This window comes from Seriola dumerili, unplaced genomic scaffold (assembly GCF_002260705.1).
Source record: "Seriola dumerili isolate Sdu_G_001 unplaced genomic scaffold, Sdu_1.0 BDQW01000052.1, whole genome shotgun sequence".
Taxonomy (NCBI): domain Eukaryota; kingdom Metazoa; phylum Chordata; class Actinopteri; order Carangiformes; family Carangidae; genus Seriola; species Seriola dumerili.
This window is the reverse complement of record NW_019174307.1, coordinates 6,125,348-6,144,898: the sequence shown is the minus strand read 5'-3', so window position 1 is coordinate 6,144,898 and position 19,551 is coordinate 6,125,348. Positions and strand designations below refer to the sequence as shown.

The window sequence follows — 19,551 nt, the reverse complement described above, 5'->3', positions numbered from 1 at the left end:
TTCCAGATGGATTCTGTACTTTTACCTTTTTTTTTTTTTTTTTTACTTTTGCTTTTGGTTCCTCCACTCTTGGTCTTAGGTAAATGAAATTTCCCAGGCTAATTAAAGCCTATTAAAGACAGGTAATGTCAGGGCTTGTGGCAGGACCATGACAAAGTGCTGATAATTGTCTGCCAGACTCACTAAATCCACCTGTCCTGCAATTATCGCTCCCACCCCCCCACCTCTCCTGACACATTAATCCACTGCGGGCGTAGCACGGCAGGCTGATGCCTCAAAGTGCATCCTGCAAACACAGATGTTGGATTTCAGGCTGGTTTAGCATACACATGCCTTATGATGATTGTAGCAGAAAACCAACACATTTTAAGGAGCAAACAAGGCAGCAGCCAGGTTATACATGGATGGGTACCTACATATTTATGTGTAATAATTTACGATCATGCTGTCAGGCTGCTTTTGGATTAGATTTGCTGGATCAATTTATTTCGTCTTGGGCACTTACAATTGGGTTCAATGAATCAATTCACGTTATTTCAGTCCCTACAAGAGACAGATAACAGATAAAAGATAGGTTGTAAGGCCATATTAATTATTCAGAGCTACTTGAAAAAATACCCATTAATCACACTAATCTGAAATAATAGAGACTGTCCTGCCTGTGTTCTGTTAACAGGTACAAATGGATGTTAGCTTCACTTTGAAGACAATGAACAGACCATTTTGACTAATCAGTCAAAATGTAGTGACGTTTCAAATGGGGAATATCAAATTTATGCCCTGTTGAATATCAATTCAAATGTCTTGGTATAGTAATTATTAAAATGATTCAAAGTCTTGTCATATTTCTTCCCATAACTGACTGTTTAAATGAGGTGAAGAAATTGTTTGATAATGCTAGCATCAATGCAGCACTGGCAGAGAAGCCAGCTATACACTTCCAACTGAGAGGCTGCTTGCCTACGGTCTAGCCTCGAAGAAAACATCTGGACGACGTACTAATTATTCCTGTGGTTTACAGAGAACATGTGCTGCTGTGATGGGAAGGAGTCACTCAGGGTTGGAAGCTAGCTCTGAATCCCAAGTCAACCCCTAAAACCAAGTCCCTGGACACCTAACTATCTGAAGTGTTAGAGTTGTGTGTTTGTGCAGTACATACAAAAGTTTTGTAATAATGCGCCAAATCCCTGCGGTTTGTGTCCCATTTTAAGTTGCACCTCATGCAACATATCTCAGGTATTTAGGTATTTGGGGACAAGGAGCTTAGAAGTTGACATTTACATTATTCGAAGATAAAACAAAAAGTTGATGCATACTAATAACTGCTAGGTCATCCTGTGGAGGAGTATGGTGTGTCACTATGGTAGTTGTAGTCGGGGCATACCTTCTGCACCAGTTTATAGTCTACACTGTAAAAGGCTATATAGATGCATATGACTTTGAAGGGTTTCGAGCACAGCCAGGACACGTGGCTCTGCGTCTGCTCCTGATAGCACACCTTGGACGGGTCGAAGCCGCACAGGGCAGTCTTCTTGTTGCGGTCCGTCTTCTCATACTCAATGCGACAGTTGAATGATTTGGTGTCTTTGGTCTCCAGCGTGGACTGCTGGGCGATCTCAAACTCCACCACCTTGGAGGGCGGCACCAGGCTGACAGACACGTTCCCCAGACCCGTGGAGTTGTGGCGGAAGTAAACGCTAAAAGTGCCATTCCCGTGGTCCACAATCTTCCCTGTGATCAGCAGGTTGAGTTTGACAGTCTTGATGTTGGAGTGGAAATCCCCCCACCCGAACATCTTTTTGAACTTGCCAGTCTTCACGATGGGCCTGCGTTTAGTTCTGGCCTGTGCACCCTGAACATCTGTCTGGTTAGATAACCAGTCCCAAAAGTCCTCCATGTTCTGTAAATATGTTATTTCCCTCATGTTGCTCTTGAACCCGGGGGAGCCCCTGGCAAACAAACGCAGGGGGTTGAGGATCCGTGGACTGGCCCCCGTGGGAGAAATCCTCTGTTCATTACTGTCTCCCCACTCAATGAGCTCTGTGGCCCCTCCGTGCACCTTCCTGCATGTGACCTTCAGAGAAAACAGAGCACAGGTAGACAGAAAAAGAACATTAAGTCAGACAAAACATGTTGTGGTCTTTGCACTTACAAAGATTGGAAGTTTGTTTGGACTCTTCACAAATCCACAGATACACAGACTGCGTATCTGTGTACAGGATGTTATACATTTGATGTTTCCAGTTTGTTCAGAAAAAGTTTGAAAGGCTCAGTGTCGTTTACAGAGAGTGATACCTTTCACAGACAATACATCTGGCACAAAATACCATTAAATGCAGCAAATCACAGCTATGTTCACGCTGGCTGACTGACAATTTATTTGTGGTGATTACACTGTGAAAATTCCACAGCAGCAGTTCAGCACTAAAGAGGGTGAGGTAAAAAAACACTGTGAACATAGAACACCAGTTGTCAAACAACTAAAAAGATTAAAGATTTACTTTTGAAAATTTAAAGCTTTACAAAAAGTTCTTCAAACAGATGCTGGACTTCAAACAGATTGCTGAGGGAGTGCTCTGTCTTTGAAAATGTGACATTTTATTGAAAATACATGGAGTTCAGGACAGCCACTTGATTCCCTGGCACAATAAAATTTATTAAAGGAATCAAGTGCCTTCCTGAACTTGCTGTACCTTAGAAAAAGTAGTTGAAATAAAATTCTCTACCGACAAGCAAAGATTGCCAACTTTCATTTATATGCAGTGTCCATCAGTGAGACCCATGTCTGCTAAATCCTGGACGCAGAAAGATATGACATTGAGTGATTATTCACTTAATTCAGTAATTGCAAAAACAGCATTCAGCTGTTTATTAAAATAGCTACTTGTGAATAAATAGCTATTACTGATATGATAAAGAACAAAAATACAATGTTTGACAAATACGTACGTATATCTACAGATCATTAAAAATAATGTAACATTGGTTCCTCCCCGAACCAAAAAAATCTAAGAATTGTTATGTTGTCACTAGAGTCAAAGCAATATTTCAACCTTAGGAGAAATATGCATATCACTTTCTTGATGAGAGTTAGAAAAGAAGATCAATAGCACTCATGTCTATGTTAATGTAGCTGAAGCCAGCAGACACTTAGCTTAGCATAAAGGCTGGAGAGAGCAGGATTTGCGGGGCTTAGTCTAAAGTTAAAAAATTTCCTAGCAGCATTAAAGCTCACAAATTTACATGTTATCTTTGGACAGAGCCGGGCTAACTCTCCCATTGTTTCAAGTCTTTATGCTAAGCTAAGCTAACAGCCAGCTGGCTTCTGGCAACAAAGCATATTTCCCAAAACGCCAAACTACTCCTGTCAACTCAAATCTTAATATTCCTTTTTACAATCTTTACAACTTTTCACACACATTCAAAACATTTTCAACGTTCAACATTTAGATGGCAGTTGGACCACAGCACCTACACAGTGAGCCTCACTTGTCCGTTTTGCCGGCTCTTTAATAAACGACACAACTTTAACAACTTTCCATTTAAACCAGACAACCTGCCACCATGCTGTCTACACAAATGACCTTTTGTTTTAAACGTTGGTGGACAACATCCTTCATTTCATAATATTAAAGATGCTTTTGTGTGTGTGAGGTGGCTGAGGATGCCTGTGCAGGCCTGTGCAGTACAGTGTGAATGGCATTGACAGGTCATGTACTTCACAGCAACCAGGATGAAAGAGAAAGAAGGTGCAGTAGGTGAAACACAGAGTAACTTTAGTTAAAACAATCATTGCATTCATGACCCTAAACTGTTTGTAGTTGTAGTTCTGGTGGTTATCTGCACTGAATGGCATCAAATGTAATTGTGTAAACATACATACAGATGTAGTTAAATTACATATACTGAAACTACTTCTTAAAACTAGTAACCACAGATAAGGTGAGAAAACAAGACATTTGTACTGAAGTGTAAAGGAAGCTTTTCGGATGCACTGATGAACTCCCACAGAGCTCATATTTGCATAAAGTTTCTAATATTTTAGGACGACTTGTCAGATTACATGACAATGAAAATCCCCTGAACTAAACATGTGAGCTGGTCTCAGATCAGTAATGCTATTCTTATAAAGTGTATGTGCATATGAACTTTGGCTTATAATGGTTCTCAACAATAAAATCGGCTTCTACAGTAGTGTGCTAAAGTATGTGCTAAGTGCTAATCCAGAGGCAGCAATGAACTATGATCCCTGCTTGTGCCTCAAAGCCTTTTAGCTTCAGGAGCGATTCCTGGTCCACTTCAGATAAAGCTTTAATAATTCACGGAAATAAGCTTAGCTAGTTTTATTAGTAATTAGTAGTGCCGGCTTTCCCCAGGCCCGGTTGTAGGGATCACTGAGAGAAGCAGATGTTGAAAGCACCAAGCAGAGGCTGTTTGAATTCTCACTGAGCTGCTGTGCACTACTTCCAGACTAATTATAATTTTGCTGTAAGCCTAACTGAGGCACATGTGTACAAAGCTAACAAACCAGGTCTGTCTGCCACAGTTTGTTTTGTTATACTCACACTTATAAACCTCAGAGCTTTTTTTACTACGCCACTCATGTCCGAGAGAGTAGTAACACCTTAATATAGTAAGCAGAATTTAATGGCTATCTGCATATGTAATGTGCAATCAATGCGTCTCCCACGGACAGTGAGCCTGGCTGATCTATTGGCCCTCACAATGCTTAAACAAGACAGTCGCTCCCTGTAAACATGGATGAATGAGGCAACGCAGTAATAATGTCCCTCTGTGTAGCTCATCACATCCACAGTCATTTAATCAACCAGTTCCAGTGTCAGTATTCCCCACCGATACTGCCACTTAGTAATACCTTGTGTGAGCTCAGCTGTTAATTTGATTAGACTATAACAACATCACAATAACGGGCAACGCTGAACATAAAATCTGCGGCACTATGGGCTCCCAACAGGAACATTTCTATACTGCTGTGAACAAGGGAGACATGGCACTCGGCTTCCCTCCAGCCCGAGCTGTTATATCCGTTTCACATTGGGTGTCATGCTGCGCAGCTTCAGAGGTGAAACTGAATTTTGTCTTTCAGTGTAAATCTCAGGTGAGCTTTGTATAGGGTGATTATAATGGAAATGAGAAAGGAGTTTAAGTATGATGAGCAACTGGGGAAATTGCTGTGACAACAAGGGGATCAGCAGAGGGATATCTAATACTTAAATGCCCTGAGAGAGATGAAGCACTGGGAACTTGAAAGCTTGCGCTGACACGCAGGCTTTGGTTTCTTTCTTTCTCGCTGTCTCCCTGCACAAATGTAGCACCTACACACACGAACACACTTCCTTCATTTAGGCGGAAGTGGTGTCTCTTAAAAACAGACTAAAGGAATCCGAGTTTTTTTATATAACAAGACGCTTTGGGAAAAAAAAAGGAGGCAAGGTCTGATGAAGGAGAATCTACAAAAGCTTAATTAAGATTTCTTAATCGGTGCTGCTGTGCTAGAGGCATTTCAGGGCGACTTGAAACAAGACATTATTATGATAATAACTGCAGACTTATGGAGCTGAAAACACCAGACCTCATTTCAGCAGCAAAAGGGAAAGTGCTGCGGATATGTCTGTGTGGTTTCGCTTCTTCCTTTTCCTGTAAGTCCTAAACAAAAACACAGAGATGTGCATGAACCTTACACCCCCCAGCACAGATGTTACAGTTATATTCCCCTGCTGTCAGTGGTAGAACTGCCTTATTAAAGAGTGTGCTTAGTGATACAGCAGTAAGCATAAACATGGGTGAATTATAATTGCTGTCAGTAATTTTAATGGCACCTCTACCAGTATGAACAAAAATAGTGACACAGGATTTAATTTTTTCTGCTGTAGCTGCTTATAGCTGATACTTATTCAGTATTGTTAAATGTCATGTCCAAACTACATACAGTATTTCCTCCTTGACTCAGCTCATAGATCTCTCCCATTGACTATACCATACATCTTGCACTCAATAATCATCATCAGTTTGCAATCTATAACTGTAATTTATACCTCAGTAACCTCAGGAGCAAAGGCCATGCATTGCATTGTTAGATTTGTGAACACTTCTGCATTTTTTTCCTCTATTAGTGGGATTGTTGAGGCAAGTGTATAATTAATGAAGTAGTTATGATTTTAGACCTGAGGTTACTTGATTCTAAAAGATACTGTCTGAAAGCAAATATAGTGGACTATTGGTCAGATGAGGAATTCTAAACTAAAGTTCAATCTATTGTTATTTTTACTTGTCATACTTATTTTGTTTAAGGGAAGCTGACCCACCTAACACATTCAATTTAATTTGAAATATTAAATTCATTTGGACAAAAAGTAAAAAAAAAAAAGAAAAGAGAAGAGAAGAGAAAAACCTTGATTAATAAATAACAGTGCGCAACAACACTGGTTGTTATGTAGTGTTTTGGTCCAGCATTGGAATTGTCAATATTATCAGGCCACATTTACTGATCTATACCGTATGAGCGCAGGGCCGATGTTATCTGCCAGTTTCAGCTTATCACAGATTTAACAGTATGAGAATATGTCATCTGATCGTCGGTCACAGAAACTTTCAGTAAGAAAATGCCAAAACTATGTCTGAAGTCATTTAGAAAGAGTGTCAGCGTTACATTGTTTGTCCTCCAGAGAGCACAGAAAAGTTTATTTGAATTTTTGAACTGTAAAATAACCACATTTAAAGGCTCCATGTCTGAAATTCTTGTTTTTCTTATGCATTCAAGTAAAAAAAAATTATATTGGCCACTCTATCATTGTCAAATATTTGTATCAATATTAGTATACAAAAATAGTGTCTACACTGTATGGTGTCTACACCATGAATACAGTATACAAAATACAATACAAAAAATAGTTATTTAGGTGTCGTGGGCAAATTATCGATTTTGTTGATTTCTGAGGTAAGAAAGACTTAAATACAACCCCTGAAGCAAAAAGACGTTCAGAAAGGAGCCTGCAAATGTTAATGCATGGCTACTTTTTATTTTATGAACTATAAAATTAAAGTGTATGTGTGGCATGTGCAAACATTTGGGCATTCTTCTGCCTTTAAAACACTCAGAACTTCCTTAACTTGTTAGGCCTTCATTGACTCAGTAGGACTTGTAAGGCAGGTCATGAATTGTCATTAGGAATCTTCAGCTGATGATAAATTCTCTGACTTTTCAAACTTTGTGGTAACTTAACAACCAATGGGCTCCTCTAAGAAACTGAGTGACGATCTGAAAATGAAGCCAACTGATGCTACAAAGCGTGAGAGGATATAAAAAGATATCAAAGTGCTTCGAGCTTGAAATTTTCCACTGTGCGAAATGTCATTAAGAAATTTTAGGGTACTGTGGAGATCAAGACAAAATCTGGAAGACCAAGAAAACTTTAAGATAAAACTGCACATCAGCTGGGCAGAGTGGCAAAGAAAAGCCTTCATATGACTGCGAGGGAGCTACAGGAAGGTTCAGCTGACAGGGCTGATGGTGCACCGTTTCTCTGTGCAGCGCTGATGCACAAACAGAGGGAATCCTTACCTACTACCTCATCACAAACATCAACATCTGAAGTCTGCAAAGCAACATCTGGATACACCAGAGTCTTGGTAAACAAAAATTAAGTTAAATATGTGTTTGTAGAAAAACAAGATGAAAAGAAGACCTTGCCAACTGGAGGTGGAAATATTCTGCTGTGGGGTTGCGTGGCACAGGAAACATTGCACGGAAAGGAAGTGAAACAACAGGACAATGATCCAAAGCAAACCTCAAAATCCACCATCAACTACTTTAAGAAACATAAGCTGAAGCTTTTTGAACGGCCCTCTCAGTCCCTCGACTTGAACGTTGTTGAAAATCTGTTGATGGATCTTAAACCATGCTGTGAGAGCAAAGAAGCCTAAAAATATCTCAGAACTTTAAGTGATGTGCAGGAAGAGCAGGTAAAAATCCCTGAATCAAGAATAGAGAGACTGTCAGTTGTTACAAAAAGCGTTCACAAGCTGTGATATTTGCAAGAGGCCATTACGAAGTACTGAGTAGGGTGCCAAGACTTTTGCAGATGCCATCATTTTTTTATTTCTTAAGTTCGTTTAATAACAGGGAACAGTGCATTGACATTTGAAGATGTCTATTTGTAATATCTTGCTGTAGGAGTTGTATTAACTTCTTTTAACTTCAAAAATCAACAAAATGTGGACTTTACCCAGGGGAGTCCACACTTTTGCACACAGCCGTGTATGTCAAAGCTGGGAAAACTTCAGGGTTCAGAAAGTTCGTCTTCCACAAGATCCGTTCAAGAACACTCACTAGTCTATCTGCCACTGACAAGCAGTTCCTTCTTATATCATCACACTGGAGTCAGAGTTGGGTAAAATACCTTTACATCTCCAGCCTTTTATCTTATTTCACTTACAATTATTCCTCTAGATCTTTTTGTCACATTCTTATACATGTGCCAAAAGTGCATTCACGGCTGATTAAAACTCTCCGTCTGTGGACCTTGGTTGTGGGATTAACTGCAAAATATTGTTACTGCACAAGGGCTTCCTTTACTTTTTTAAGTGTTTTCACAAGCTACCTTGAAGGAAACCTCTTAATGTTGCATGAAATTTGACTGAAGGTTTTACAGTGAGGTATTAAATTGTATGGGCTGCATGTTTCTCCTTTAAAATACTACTCTCTTGTTTCATGAGCATGTTTGTATTTCTTGTGTTTCTACAGTATGTGTTTGTGTGAAACTGATCGTATTTACTTTTTAAAATTTTCAACATTTTTACTGTCGTCTCTGCACAAATGCATTGTGATCATTGATCATTTCTGAATGCTCCATCTTTGCGACACATGTACTATATATTTGATTGAATGGCGTGTAAATCAATACTTAACCAGAGGTTATAGTGGAACTTAAATACTGACAGTGGCCTGAGCAGCAGCGAGCCACACACTGAGTCAGGATGAATCAGCCTCAACATTCATCTGTAATGAGCATTATGGAGCTGGCTGTCTGCTTGTCCCGTGGGTAGACATATCTTTTAGAGGCCTGACATAAAGGTAATTGCCACAGTGACCAGAACTAGCCTCTAGAAAGTTATTAAGAAGCCAGTGACATCTGGCTTCTGGATCATCTGAAGAGATGCCGTTAAAATGCATTTGCAGCGAGCAGCCGGCGACATTGTGCTCAGCCATGATGGGTTCTGGGCCGCAGGCAGGGCTACAGTACTGTTTTGATGGCGACGATGGAATCTGATTTGGTTTCTCTAAAACGATCGCAGTTGACTTTTGGGGCCCCCCACCTACGATCTGTTTCTTTCTCTCTCTTTTCTGGTTCTGTGCGAGAGCCTCTGCATCATCTTCATTACCAACTTCCTTGTATGTGTGAGCTAAAATAATCTGTTTTTCAGCTTTCCATACTTGGTTTTTTTCCAGCACATAAGGTTGGGATATGCGTCTGGGGAAAATTGGTTTCAGGCATCTTTCTCACAATAAACAAAATGGGCAATTAACCTGCTCATCAGTGCAAGCAGAGCAGTTCCAATGATGCACTCCACTGTTCTTCATGGATTTATCTGTGCAAATTGACCTCACTTTGGTGGTGCAATTCATTTCTCTGCTAATTTTCTGTGTCTGAAGCTTCATTAACTTGATGCGCTTCTACGTAGTAAAAATCTGGACGTCCCACGGAAATGACACCGGCTTCACCACCGCCTTCCCCGGCACCATTGCAACACAACACCTGCTATATTAGAGCTGCTCAGCCGATGCTGCTAGCATTAGGCCGCAGATTGTTGCAGAGCTGGATTGACTGCAGCTTCTTGCTTTCAAGCATCTAACATGACAAGCCGCTCCACTCACATTAAAACCATTCTCACCCTGCAATCCCCTGCCCCGCGTCCTTCCCCAGCCATCCACCTGATGTTACAGGGCATATCATTTGTAATGATTCACACCCAGAGCCGGTTCCAGGAGAGAAGGCCCTGGAGGCGCATAGGCAGCACAGAGCGAGAGTCTACACGCTGCTGAAGAATAGATTGGTGCTCTGATCGCTGGAACAGCTTCACGCTCCAGAGCCATCACTTTTAATCAGAGGCTGTCCAGGGAAACACATGGCAGGCACTTCAGCACTGTGGTGGATCGCAACAGCAAATCCACACCAGGGGCACCTTACCAATCACAGAAGGCTATGGTTAGGGTGTGTGTGTGCATATAGCATATCTACTCCCCTCCAGTATAATCCTTTAGGCCATTACCCCCTGACCTCTGTGAGAATGAGACAGGCTACAGCGTCTAATATCTTAACACTCCTGCTCAAGATCCCATATTGAATTTGTGGCTTAATTCATCATCTACATACTTGAGAGTATTTCTGGTGGACATTGAGAGCAGATCATTGGAGCCTACTATGAGTGTAATGTATTTCTTTTCTTACTTACTACATGTTTTAATACAACCTCCAAAGGCCTAAAAGCTCCTGTCATCACCTCCCTAAATTTACACCAGACCAGACTCTGACTGCCTGAGTGTTGATGGAGACAGGAGAGGGGATGACACGCTTAAGAAAACAGGATGCTGATGATTTCATTAGTATAATCCCAGCAGCATCAACAGTTCTCTATCTCCACACTACATTGCTGCATCAACTTTGGTGTTTGAGCAGACACTGAATAATAATAGTGCAAATTTGGTCTCTTGCTTCACATTAAATATGCACTGGAAACTGTGGCCAAAATTATTTAATGGTAAGACAAAAGCACAATGCACGTGACTGTGCAAATTATGAAACGATGCGCTGCTGAACCTGGTTACTTCTGTGGCTGCTTTTCTCATGTTGTTCAATGATGAGAACTAGATTTTCCTACAGCACCACAACAGTACAGGGATCCCGCCACTTAGGAAACGTAACCTGAACCTTCACGCTCCCTGAGCTGTGTAATGTTTGTTACGGTCTAATGCAAGCATAAAAATTAAACAGGCATATGGAAATATGTTGTGTAAATTAAAAGCAGATACTACAGCTTTACTTTAAGTCCCGCTATTTAGTGTTTTACAAACAACAAATGCTTCATAACACAGTACAACGTAAGGACATTTTTAAATGTAAGAAATTATTGATTTCTTTCAGCAATATTACCCGGTGATGAGTTGTACATCGAGTGACATCAAGTATTCATCATACAGTTGTGTCCTTCAGACGCTGTATCTCTACCACTTGTAGTGCTGTTGATCTGATGCTGTCCCTGACCTCTGACCTCTCACATGGAGAAATATAGAGAAACTTCTTCCCGCTTCAAGAAATTACAAATATGCAGACTACTCGAGTTCTCAGTGGAGAGTCACTGTCCATTCAAGCCTAGATTCTTCTGACTCAAACGAATCAAATTTGCTCCTATTGAGCTATTACAGTTATAATAGTATCTTAAAGTGTATTAGACGAAGATGAACCTGTTTTTGCACACATGTTGTGGCAAAATATTATCTGACTGCTCATGATGTCACTCGAGGCTGCTCGCATGTCATGATTAGCATAAATTATAACACAGAACATAACCCTCCTGTGGCTAGCATAAATCATATAATGTGAGTCATTAGTCATGTTTATACTGTCAGTGTTTTTCTGTTCTTGCTCAGTCACACAAGCTCCTGTTTTCCTCTGCTCCCAACAACTGACACTGACTGACACGACAGCTCACCTGACCTTTTTTGCACTTTGACGGACTTTTCTTTTTGTTCGTGTTTGTATGGGTCTTCATATGAAGCATTTGGTAATATTAGAGCATTTCCCTACAGGAAGCAATACACTAAACCACCAACCAATTGTACACAATTGGCTCTCCTGTAGTGTGGAAGCTGCCAACACCGTGCTTCAGTGTTTCCTAATTATAACACAGTTAGCTCTGACCTTGCTGACACACTTTGTTTGGATTCTTATGAGTGGCAGAGTCTCGTGTTAGAGCATTCAAGAGCATTCAAACAATCACATCGATGTAGTGGCCGGGGCAGCAACTAGTTTAAAGTCACCTGCAAGGCTACATGTAATCTGTATTATTTATGTTTTATTCTGTTGATCAGGAATAAATGACAGTGGTGAACAGAAATCTGTTGGACTCCAAATTTCCATCAGTGCAGAGCAGGTGACAGAAATGCAATCTTTCAAGGAAACCACTTCATCTCTCATTAAGCCAACTACAACTGACAGGGAACTGTGCTGGAATCTGATGCAGCAAACCAGTGTCATTATCACACAACACGGCATGGCTGTTTTTGTATTATTGCTTCAGTATTAAAGCCAGATTGCCCCCAATTCACTGTCAGGCAGCTGGAAGTGAAAGGTGATTGTAGTATTTCTTTAAACAGTAATTGCTACAAGCTCTTGAGTGTGTTTTGTCATGTTTATCTCCAAAAATGAATAAAAACATCAACTTTTTTCCCTTTATTGTGGTAAAAGGGTTTTTAAAGGCGGATATCAAAATAAGAGTTTTTATATCGAAGCTGCCAATAGTCACGCTGCTGAACTGCAGCATCTTTAAATTAAATTCTAAATGGGACCACTCATATGCTCCCAAGGTGTTTCCCCTATAGTTCACGTATCAGGATAGAAAAAGCCTCTAAAACAGCATCTAGCCTATAGGACTCTACTGTCAGCTTATTACTGAACAGTAATGAAGTTACATGGACGTATTCAAATCCTTTAATTAAGCAAAAGTAAAATACTTAACATTAAAAAACACTTCATGGTGAGTTTATGCCTCACAACTGCCCCTGTACATTTTCTTTACTAAAATGTATTATTAGATCACTATTGCAGGCTGATGGACATGTAAGCAGCATTTTAGGGAGCTAATTAACTGTTAGCTATGTGTTCTGTTGGGTAGTTTGATCTATAGCCATGCATCTCATTTTATAATTCCAATTATTATTATAATTGGAATTATAATTTTATATTTTTTATATAGGTATATGTAAATGCAAGTACATTCCACAGCTGTTTGCAGCTGTTTAATGTAAGGAAGGCCACAATATCTCTTTAACAGTTGCAGAAATTCTAGGCTGCAATAGACCTGTAAATGAAGAATTTATTTAGACACATCAGTAACGCTGAGAAAATAATAAATTACATAAATCACAAGATGAAGAAAGAATTTTTGTGATTATTTCCCGTTTATCCAAATCCTCTCCTTGCACGAAAATCTACAAAAAAATCTGAATTGTATTTCTGCATTAACGTTGTCGCAATTTAAAAGAATGTGTCTCTTGACAGTTTGTGAATTAACGGCAGGAGATAACTGATATTTTATTTTACACCCACATTGCCGGCATGGCCCTGGAGGTGAAAGTGGGAAGTTAGTGAACATGGCTCGGTGTGGGAAATTTAAATGCAGCGATGATGTCAGATGTTCAAAAAGTGTTAACAAAGATCCCACCAGGAGAGAGGAAGCAGAGCGGGTGGAGGCTCTGGGACGAGAGCCTCCAGGTAATCTGGATACTTGTGTTATCTCAGCACCTGCCACATGTGACAGCAGCAAAGCCCTGAACACTTCACTTTTAGGCAGGCGTTACCTTTCAACGCATCATCAGTTTCATAATCCCCTTACATGGTCAAAGCGCCATCTCTTGTGCTGGCTCCTGACACCTGCAGCGCACCTCCGTATGTCTGATAGCAGGGATTCAGGAGGATAATACCACAAAGCGCGTTGGACTCAGTGTAATTATCATTCTCTTGACTAATTTCTAACACCTTCTACTTTGTACAACAATGGCATATGTGCGTGTAAAACTCCACAGATAATACTTGAAGAGGAACGGCATGTTATTCTTAAATTAATACTTAATGGTTCTGGTTTTAGTCTTTTTTTTCTTTCATTCCAGGACGACATAATCTAAATTTTTCTCTCACTGAGATTTTCTTTTTCCTGTATTGACAACCTTTTGTCAATTTTTATGTTTTCGCCTCCTCAAATCCATGCTGAAAACGTTACGGGTTTTTTATTCAAAAATGTTTTTGCTTGATTTGCTCAAACATACGTCCACTGAATTTGACAGAGCAAATGTTTCTGTTCTGAAAGCAGATTGCGCTGCGACTGATTTCACAGAAACAGCTCCCTTTGAAGAAGAAACAAGAGTTGGAAAGACGTTGCTTCCTTTTTCTCTGAGTAGCTCTGAAGACAGGTACTTCACAAGAAATATACAAAGACAGAGCGGAGCTGACAGTGCTTTGTTAGAGCTGAAAATGACAAGCTGAAAAGAGAGGCCTCAAAGCCCGGAGGCAGAGGAGGAAATGCAAAACTGAGAATAATCAGAAAGGAGATTTATTGTACTTATTCTAAAGCTGTCACACCTTGCCTTTTACAGGAAAGCAAGGCTGTTTTAATTAAAGAGGTCAATCATTCTCCTGCTCTCTGACATGTAGTGTGATTGCCTTCTCCAAGAACCAACCAGGTGGTAATTAAGAACTTTATATGTCAGAGTGTTTGGGAAATATGAAAGTGTTCAAAGGCAGAAACTTTGCTGCTGTGCCTGCTGGAGTGGTGGTTTTGTGTGATTACGGAGCTTATTATGAGTTTGGTAGTTCAAACATAAATGGAGAGCTCACGGCTGTGACAGCAACAAGACAACTATTGCAATATTTGATTGAATAAAAGAAAACGTGACACCACAATTCCTCAGGCGATATTCTATCATCCACGCACAATTTAGACAAAATACCTGCCAGTATATGAGCTGATGTCCACATTATGTTTTGTTGCAGCGCAGCAGTAAAGAGCAATGCAGACAGTAAAGGAGCTGCTAAACATCGAGGTTGTGCATCAGAGAGTGCTGGATGTTTCTGACCCTGCAGAGCGGTAATGACAATGCTATAAGGTAGCCGAGCCTCTAGATCTAACACCGCCTCGGGCTGCACATCGCCCATAAAAATTCATAGCAGTGGACCAAGATCAGGAGACTCAACATCATATTAAACATAATGTTCCCTGCACCGCAGCCACCAGAGTGGGTGCGACATCTTCTGAGAGAGCTGCTCAGCTCTCCACTCCATTCTCAACAGTACACATCACAAGAGAAGCTTGGGGAAAGTAATCATGCTGTTCATAACTGCTCGACTTAAATCATTAATGCTCCATCCAGCCGACAGATTAGGGTTATTGTCAATGCAAAGGGCAATTGTGTCACACCTATCAATCATTAGGAGCTTCTTTCTCTTCATTTCAGGACCTTTACCATGGATTTATTGCCAGTATGTACACAATTATGATCGATGATAAGAAAAGGAACAGGTTCCAGGGCTCAATACAGTCAACACCACCTGTAGTAGCTGCAAGTTACAATTGAGGGATTTAACCCGAAGAAACAACAACCTTTCCTTCAGAGGTCTGAGACAACACACAGGCGGAGGACTTCAAATGCCACAGACAGTATTGTTTATGAGGGATTATCTAGTCAAGCCTTCTGGCTCGAAAGATTGTGACCCCAATACGAGCACAGATACACATCAGCACCATGTAAGCTCCAAAATGATTCCTGGAAGGCAGCACATGCATACAAGGCCCCTTCACTCTGTCAATCCATGTTTAATCACTTCCACAGAAATTTCCACTGGTCTGGCTGACATTTTCTCTCATATTTTTCTCCCTCCCTACCCAATTTCTCTGGTGGGTTTTTGAAGACTTAAGTTCCACTCTTTTTTTCCCCCCTCTCTTTCTTACAAGGCAAATCCTGGGCGAGGTTGATGTGAAGACCAGGCAGAGCAGGGATGTGAAGAATATAAACACAATTTTTTTTTATTGTCCAGAGGAAAAGGGAGGGTGCAGGGGGTTGGGCGGTGGGGTCTGTAAAAGAGACGAGGACCTTATCACAGCCCAGCAGCTCTGTAATTCGCCGCCATGATAAAGTGGCAGCGCGGAAAACCTTACAAGGCTGGCACAATCCAAAGACGGATTAGGTTTTTCTGACATAAGCTTCCTGAAAAACTAATCAATCAGCCCATGCAGTATTATCAGAAGCGTGAGATTAAAGCGCTGCTCCTAATCCCCCCACTGTACATTTTATTACACTTCCCAGTGTTAGTTGCCTTTAAATACACAATAAATAAATAATAAAACCAAACCTAATTGAGCATGGGGAAGGGGAAAAGGGTTAAAGAGCCCTTAGAGAGGGAATTTATGTAGAATTTGTGTTTTGTTATTAAGACAGGGATAAAACTGTTGTCCTTGCCAGAGCCCTTTTTGACTTTGAATAGAGCCTCACTGTCTCACTCCAGCACTGCAGCAGAAAAAACGCAAGCGGGAAAAAAAAAATCCTCTGCCGGAATTTTACAACAATATTAGCAGCTAAAAATGAACCAATTCAAATTCACATTCAAACTCTCTTGTTCTAAGTATTTTCACTGATGGATATCGAGATAAATTATGAAGTAACTAGATTTTAATAAATAAATAAATAACTTTTGAAATTAATGCCCCATCCTTTGAGGAATGACTTGTAATCCCTTAAATCAGCGCACATCAAAGTTGCAGAGATGAAATGCAAGCATGTAGCGGATCCCGAGGACGAGACACGTTCAGCTTACTCGTAGCCAGCTAAGCTTTGTCTCTTTAATGCGTCACACCCTTCTGTCAGGATGCTTGCTCCTTCCTTTTCACAGTTCGACCCCGGACGGCGTTTACAGTAACAGGGAAGGTAGCTATACTTTTAATACCGAGCCTGTTGGCATGGGCCACGTAAACGTTTTGTCATGACATAATATTGCCAAAGAGCTCTTACCCCGACTATAAGATACAAAGGTGTAATAGACTTTGTCAGCGTCTTCTCACACTTAATCCCAACCAGGGTTTGAAAAACCCACTTTCACTGCATGCAATCTGTGGAACTGAGGCAGGGCAGGACAGGCAGAGAGCAGGGCTCTCAAGTCATCTACATTGTTCTGCTGTCATTGCACAGAGGATAACTGCAGCAGATGTCATGAGGAAGAATGGATTCTCCCAGGATGGCTTTGACCCTCTTATTTGTCCCTGGGGTATGGCACAGATGCTGGGGCTGGGGTTACATTTTCACCATTTGATTCATGCTCCGGGTGTCTTCTGTATGAGTGTGGATAAAGACGCAAGAGGGAGAAATGTGTTTGTGATTTGGTTTCTTATTTTGGACAGTTGCTCCAGACACTGAAGCTCTGATTAAAACAAGAAATCAAAGCTATCCAGCTGGTTCAGTGGTCTGAGGTGGATCCTGTGATGCCAAATGATTCCCCCGGTTGAAATCTGGCCTTGAAACTTTGTCCCACGTCATCCTTAAGCATCCTTCCAGTGCCTCTTAAACTATCCTATGAAGCAGACATACTAAGAAAAAACAAAGATTGTTTCAGCTCAAGGAGTTTAGGTGCGCATATTTCATGCTTTCACTGAGCGTCAGCCTGGTATTTAAGCATTCTTTACCCCAGGAAAGGTGGAGGAATATTGATAAGGGCCAATATGTCCCCAGTCAGACAGTGGCGGGTCTACTGGGAGGGAAGCCACTGAGGCATATGAAGAGAGCCTCTCCAGGGAGGCAGCCTGTCCCTCTCTCTCTCTCTCTCTCTCTCTCTGGAGGCAGAGCTCCCAATAGGCACAAGGCTGATTACAACAGCAGCCAGAGCAGACAGCAGTTTGCCGCTTCATCTGCACAGTTCAAGGCTATCTTTAAAGAAGCCCTGTTTGAGGACAGCACAGATGTGAGGAACCTCCTCAGTCACATGGCATTTTCTCTTCAGGTCTGATCACGGCATGAGCCCGTAAAGCAAGGATGATCGTGATCAAACCCCCACTGGTTTCAACTAGAGGACAACATGAGCAGCTGCTGGAAAAAAAAAAACAAAAAAAAAACGAAAACTTTATGTTTCCCTAAACCTCATGATCTTTCTTTGGCCAGCTTATTCCCGCAATAAAAACAGAATTAGACTGCAGAAAGATTATGCCAAAAAGCTTACGACAATCAGTCTCTGGTCAATCCTAAATAATTTCTCATGTACTCACAGGGATTTATGATTTCATCACATTGTATAAGTTATAAAGGAGGAAGCGCGCAGGCCTTGAAAACCTGAGTGCTGCAATTTTCACCTATTATTCTCATTTGTCATTTTCATTTTATTTCATTTATATATTTAATTTTTTATACTCTGGCCTCAATTTTTGTATGGTACCAACACCTCACAGGTGCCAGGGTTCAACACAGAGGTTAATCTGGTTCACGAATGGAAGCAAAATAAATTACAATGATCCTTTACTACATATATGCCTGTGTTACAGCTGAATAGAGAAGGGCGTATATTGCTGGTTTTGTTGCGCCATAAGTGACGGGCGCAAGACACCAAGTCCAGTCTGTAAAAGATTTTAAAAAACCACCACTGTGGAAATAAACTATAAACTTTTCAAGCTGCCACATCAGTAAATCCTGTTTTTTATCCAGTATAGTAAATTGATTGATTTAACCACATTAACTCACGTTCTCAATTAAGATATACTGCAGAAATGTCAATTATAAATAATAATAATGCTCATTAACCAAGAATGTAATGTAAATATGATGTACACTGTACAAATACACATTTCTTTTCTATATCTGAATGAGAAAGTTGAACATCCTGAGAAAAGAAACAAAACAGCCAAATAGGAGTAATAAGAATAATTCAGATGCTATTAAGGAAATTAACTGCATTCTGTATAAAAAAATATATATTGTGGCTGTTGACAAAGCTAGAACCTACTCTGAAAAATGAAATGAAAAATTTTGTGTTTGTTTCTACAATATTTGAAAAAGGCTCCAGAAATTATACACATCAGCCTAATTGTGGAGGTGCTGAGGAAAGCTGTGTTTTAGAAAGAATTCAGGTCCATTAAGATAAACAGTATTGCACTGAATACTCTGCAAGTTCAGATCATTTAAAAGCAATATGCTTACCCTGCTGTGAAACTGAGACAAGAGTACTAACAAATTTGCTGCTGATGACTGCGTCAACTAAAATTACATGCCAGGAATGTTTTTTTTTTTTTTAGTCCCTTGTTATGATGTGGTGATTGATAAATCTGCTGTTGCATGAAAGCCTCCTGAACGCCTTTAGGCACACTTGTCCATGTTTTATCAGCTACCATTCAGTCATCTCAAGCCTCACCTGGTGCAGGAGGAAAAGAAACAGGAGCGTTTGCAGAGCACTCATCTTCAATGACTTCTCGACTTATTCAAGATGAGCGGCGCTTACACCCTCTCTGGAAGATTTGGGGAGAGGCAGACGCACATGTCGCTGAAACATCGCTGTGATCACCTGCGAGAAAGATTCACGATGTTAAATCACATAATAAAAAAAAAAACCCCGTGGTTAATTTTGGAAGGGCCGCAAAGACGGGACATTTAAATCTTATCGTATGAGAAAATGATGAACTTTTTCTTACCGTTTTGCAAAGGCAATACCTCACTTAGTTGAGTAAGGAGACTGGAATGAGCATTGTTCAATCCACTTTCGGCAAAGAGTCCTAAAATCCTCTCAA

At 40.6% G+C, this 19,551-nt stretch overlaps 1 protein-coding gene across 1 annotated transcript; it reads right to left on the bottom strand.

Annotated features, from left to right (window-relative positions):
- Nucleotides 1–248: 248 nt before the first annotated feature.
- nxph2 (neurexophilin 2) lies at nucleotides 249–19,551 on the bottom strand. Its single transcript, XM_022740865.1, has 3 exons — nucleotides 19,456–19,551; nucleotides 19,179–19,328; nucleotides 249–2,074 (listed from the first exon to the last, which is right to left on the bottom strand). Exons 2-3 carry the CDS (start codon nucleotides 19,221–19,223, stop codon nucleotides 1,331–1,333), a joined length of 789 nt encoding a protein of 262 aa, XP_022596586.1. The 5' UTR covers nucleotides 19,224–19,328; nucleotides 19,456–19,551; the 3' UTR covers nucleotides 249–1,330.

Coding starts and splice junctions, on each gene's coding strand:
- nxph2 (XM_022740865.1), bottom strand. CDS start 19,223: ATGAGTGCTCTGCAAACGCTCCTGTTTCTTTTCCTCCTGCACCAG. Junction 2,075..19,178: donor TTCTTTTCCTCCTGCACCAG/GTGAGGCTTGAG, acceptor TTTTCTCTGAAG/GTCACATGCAGGAAGGTGCA.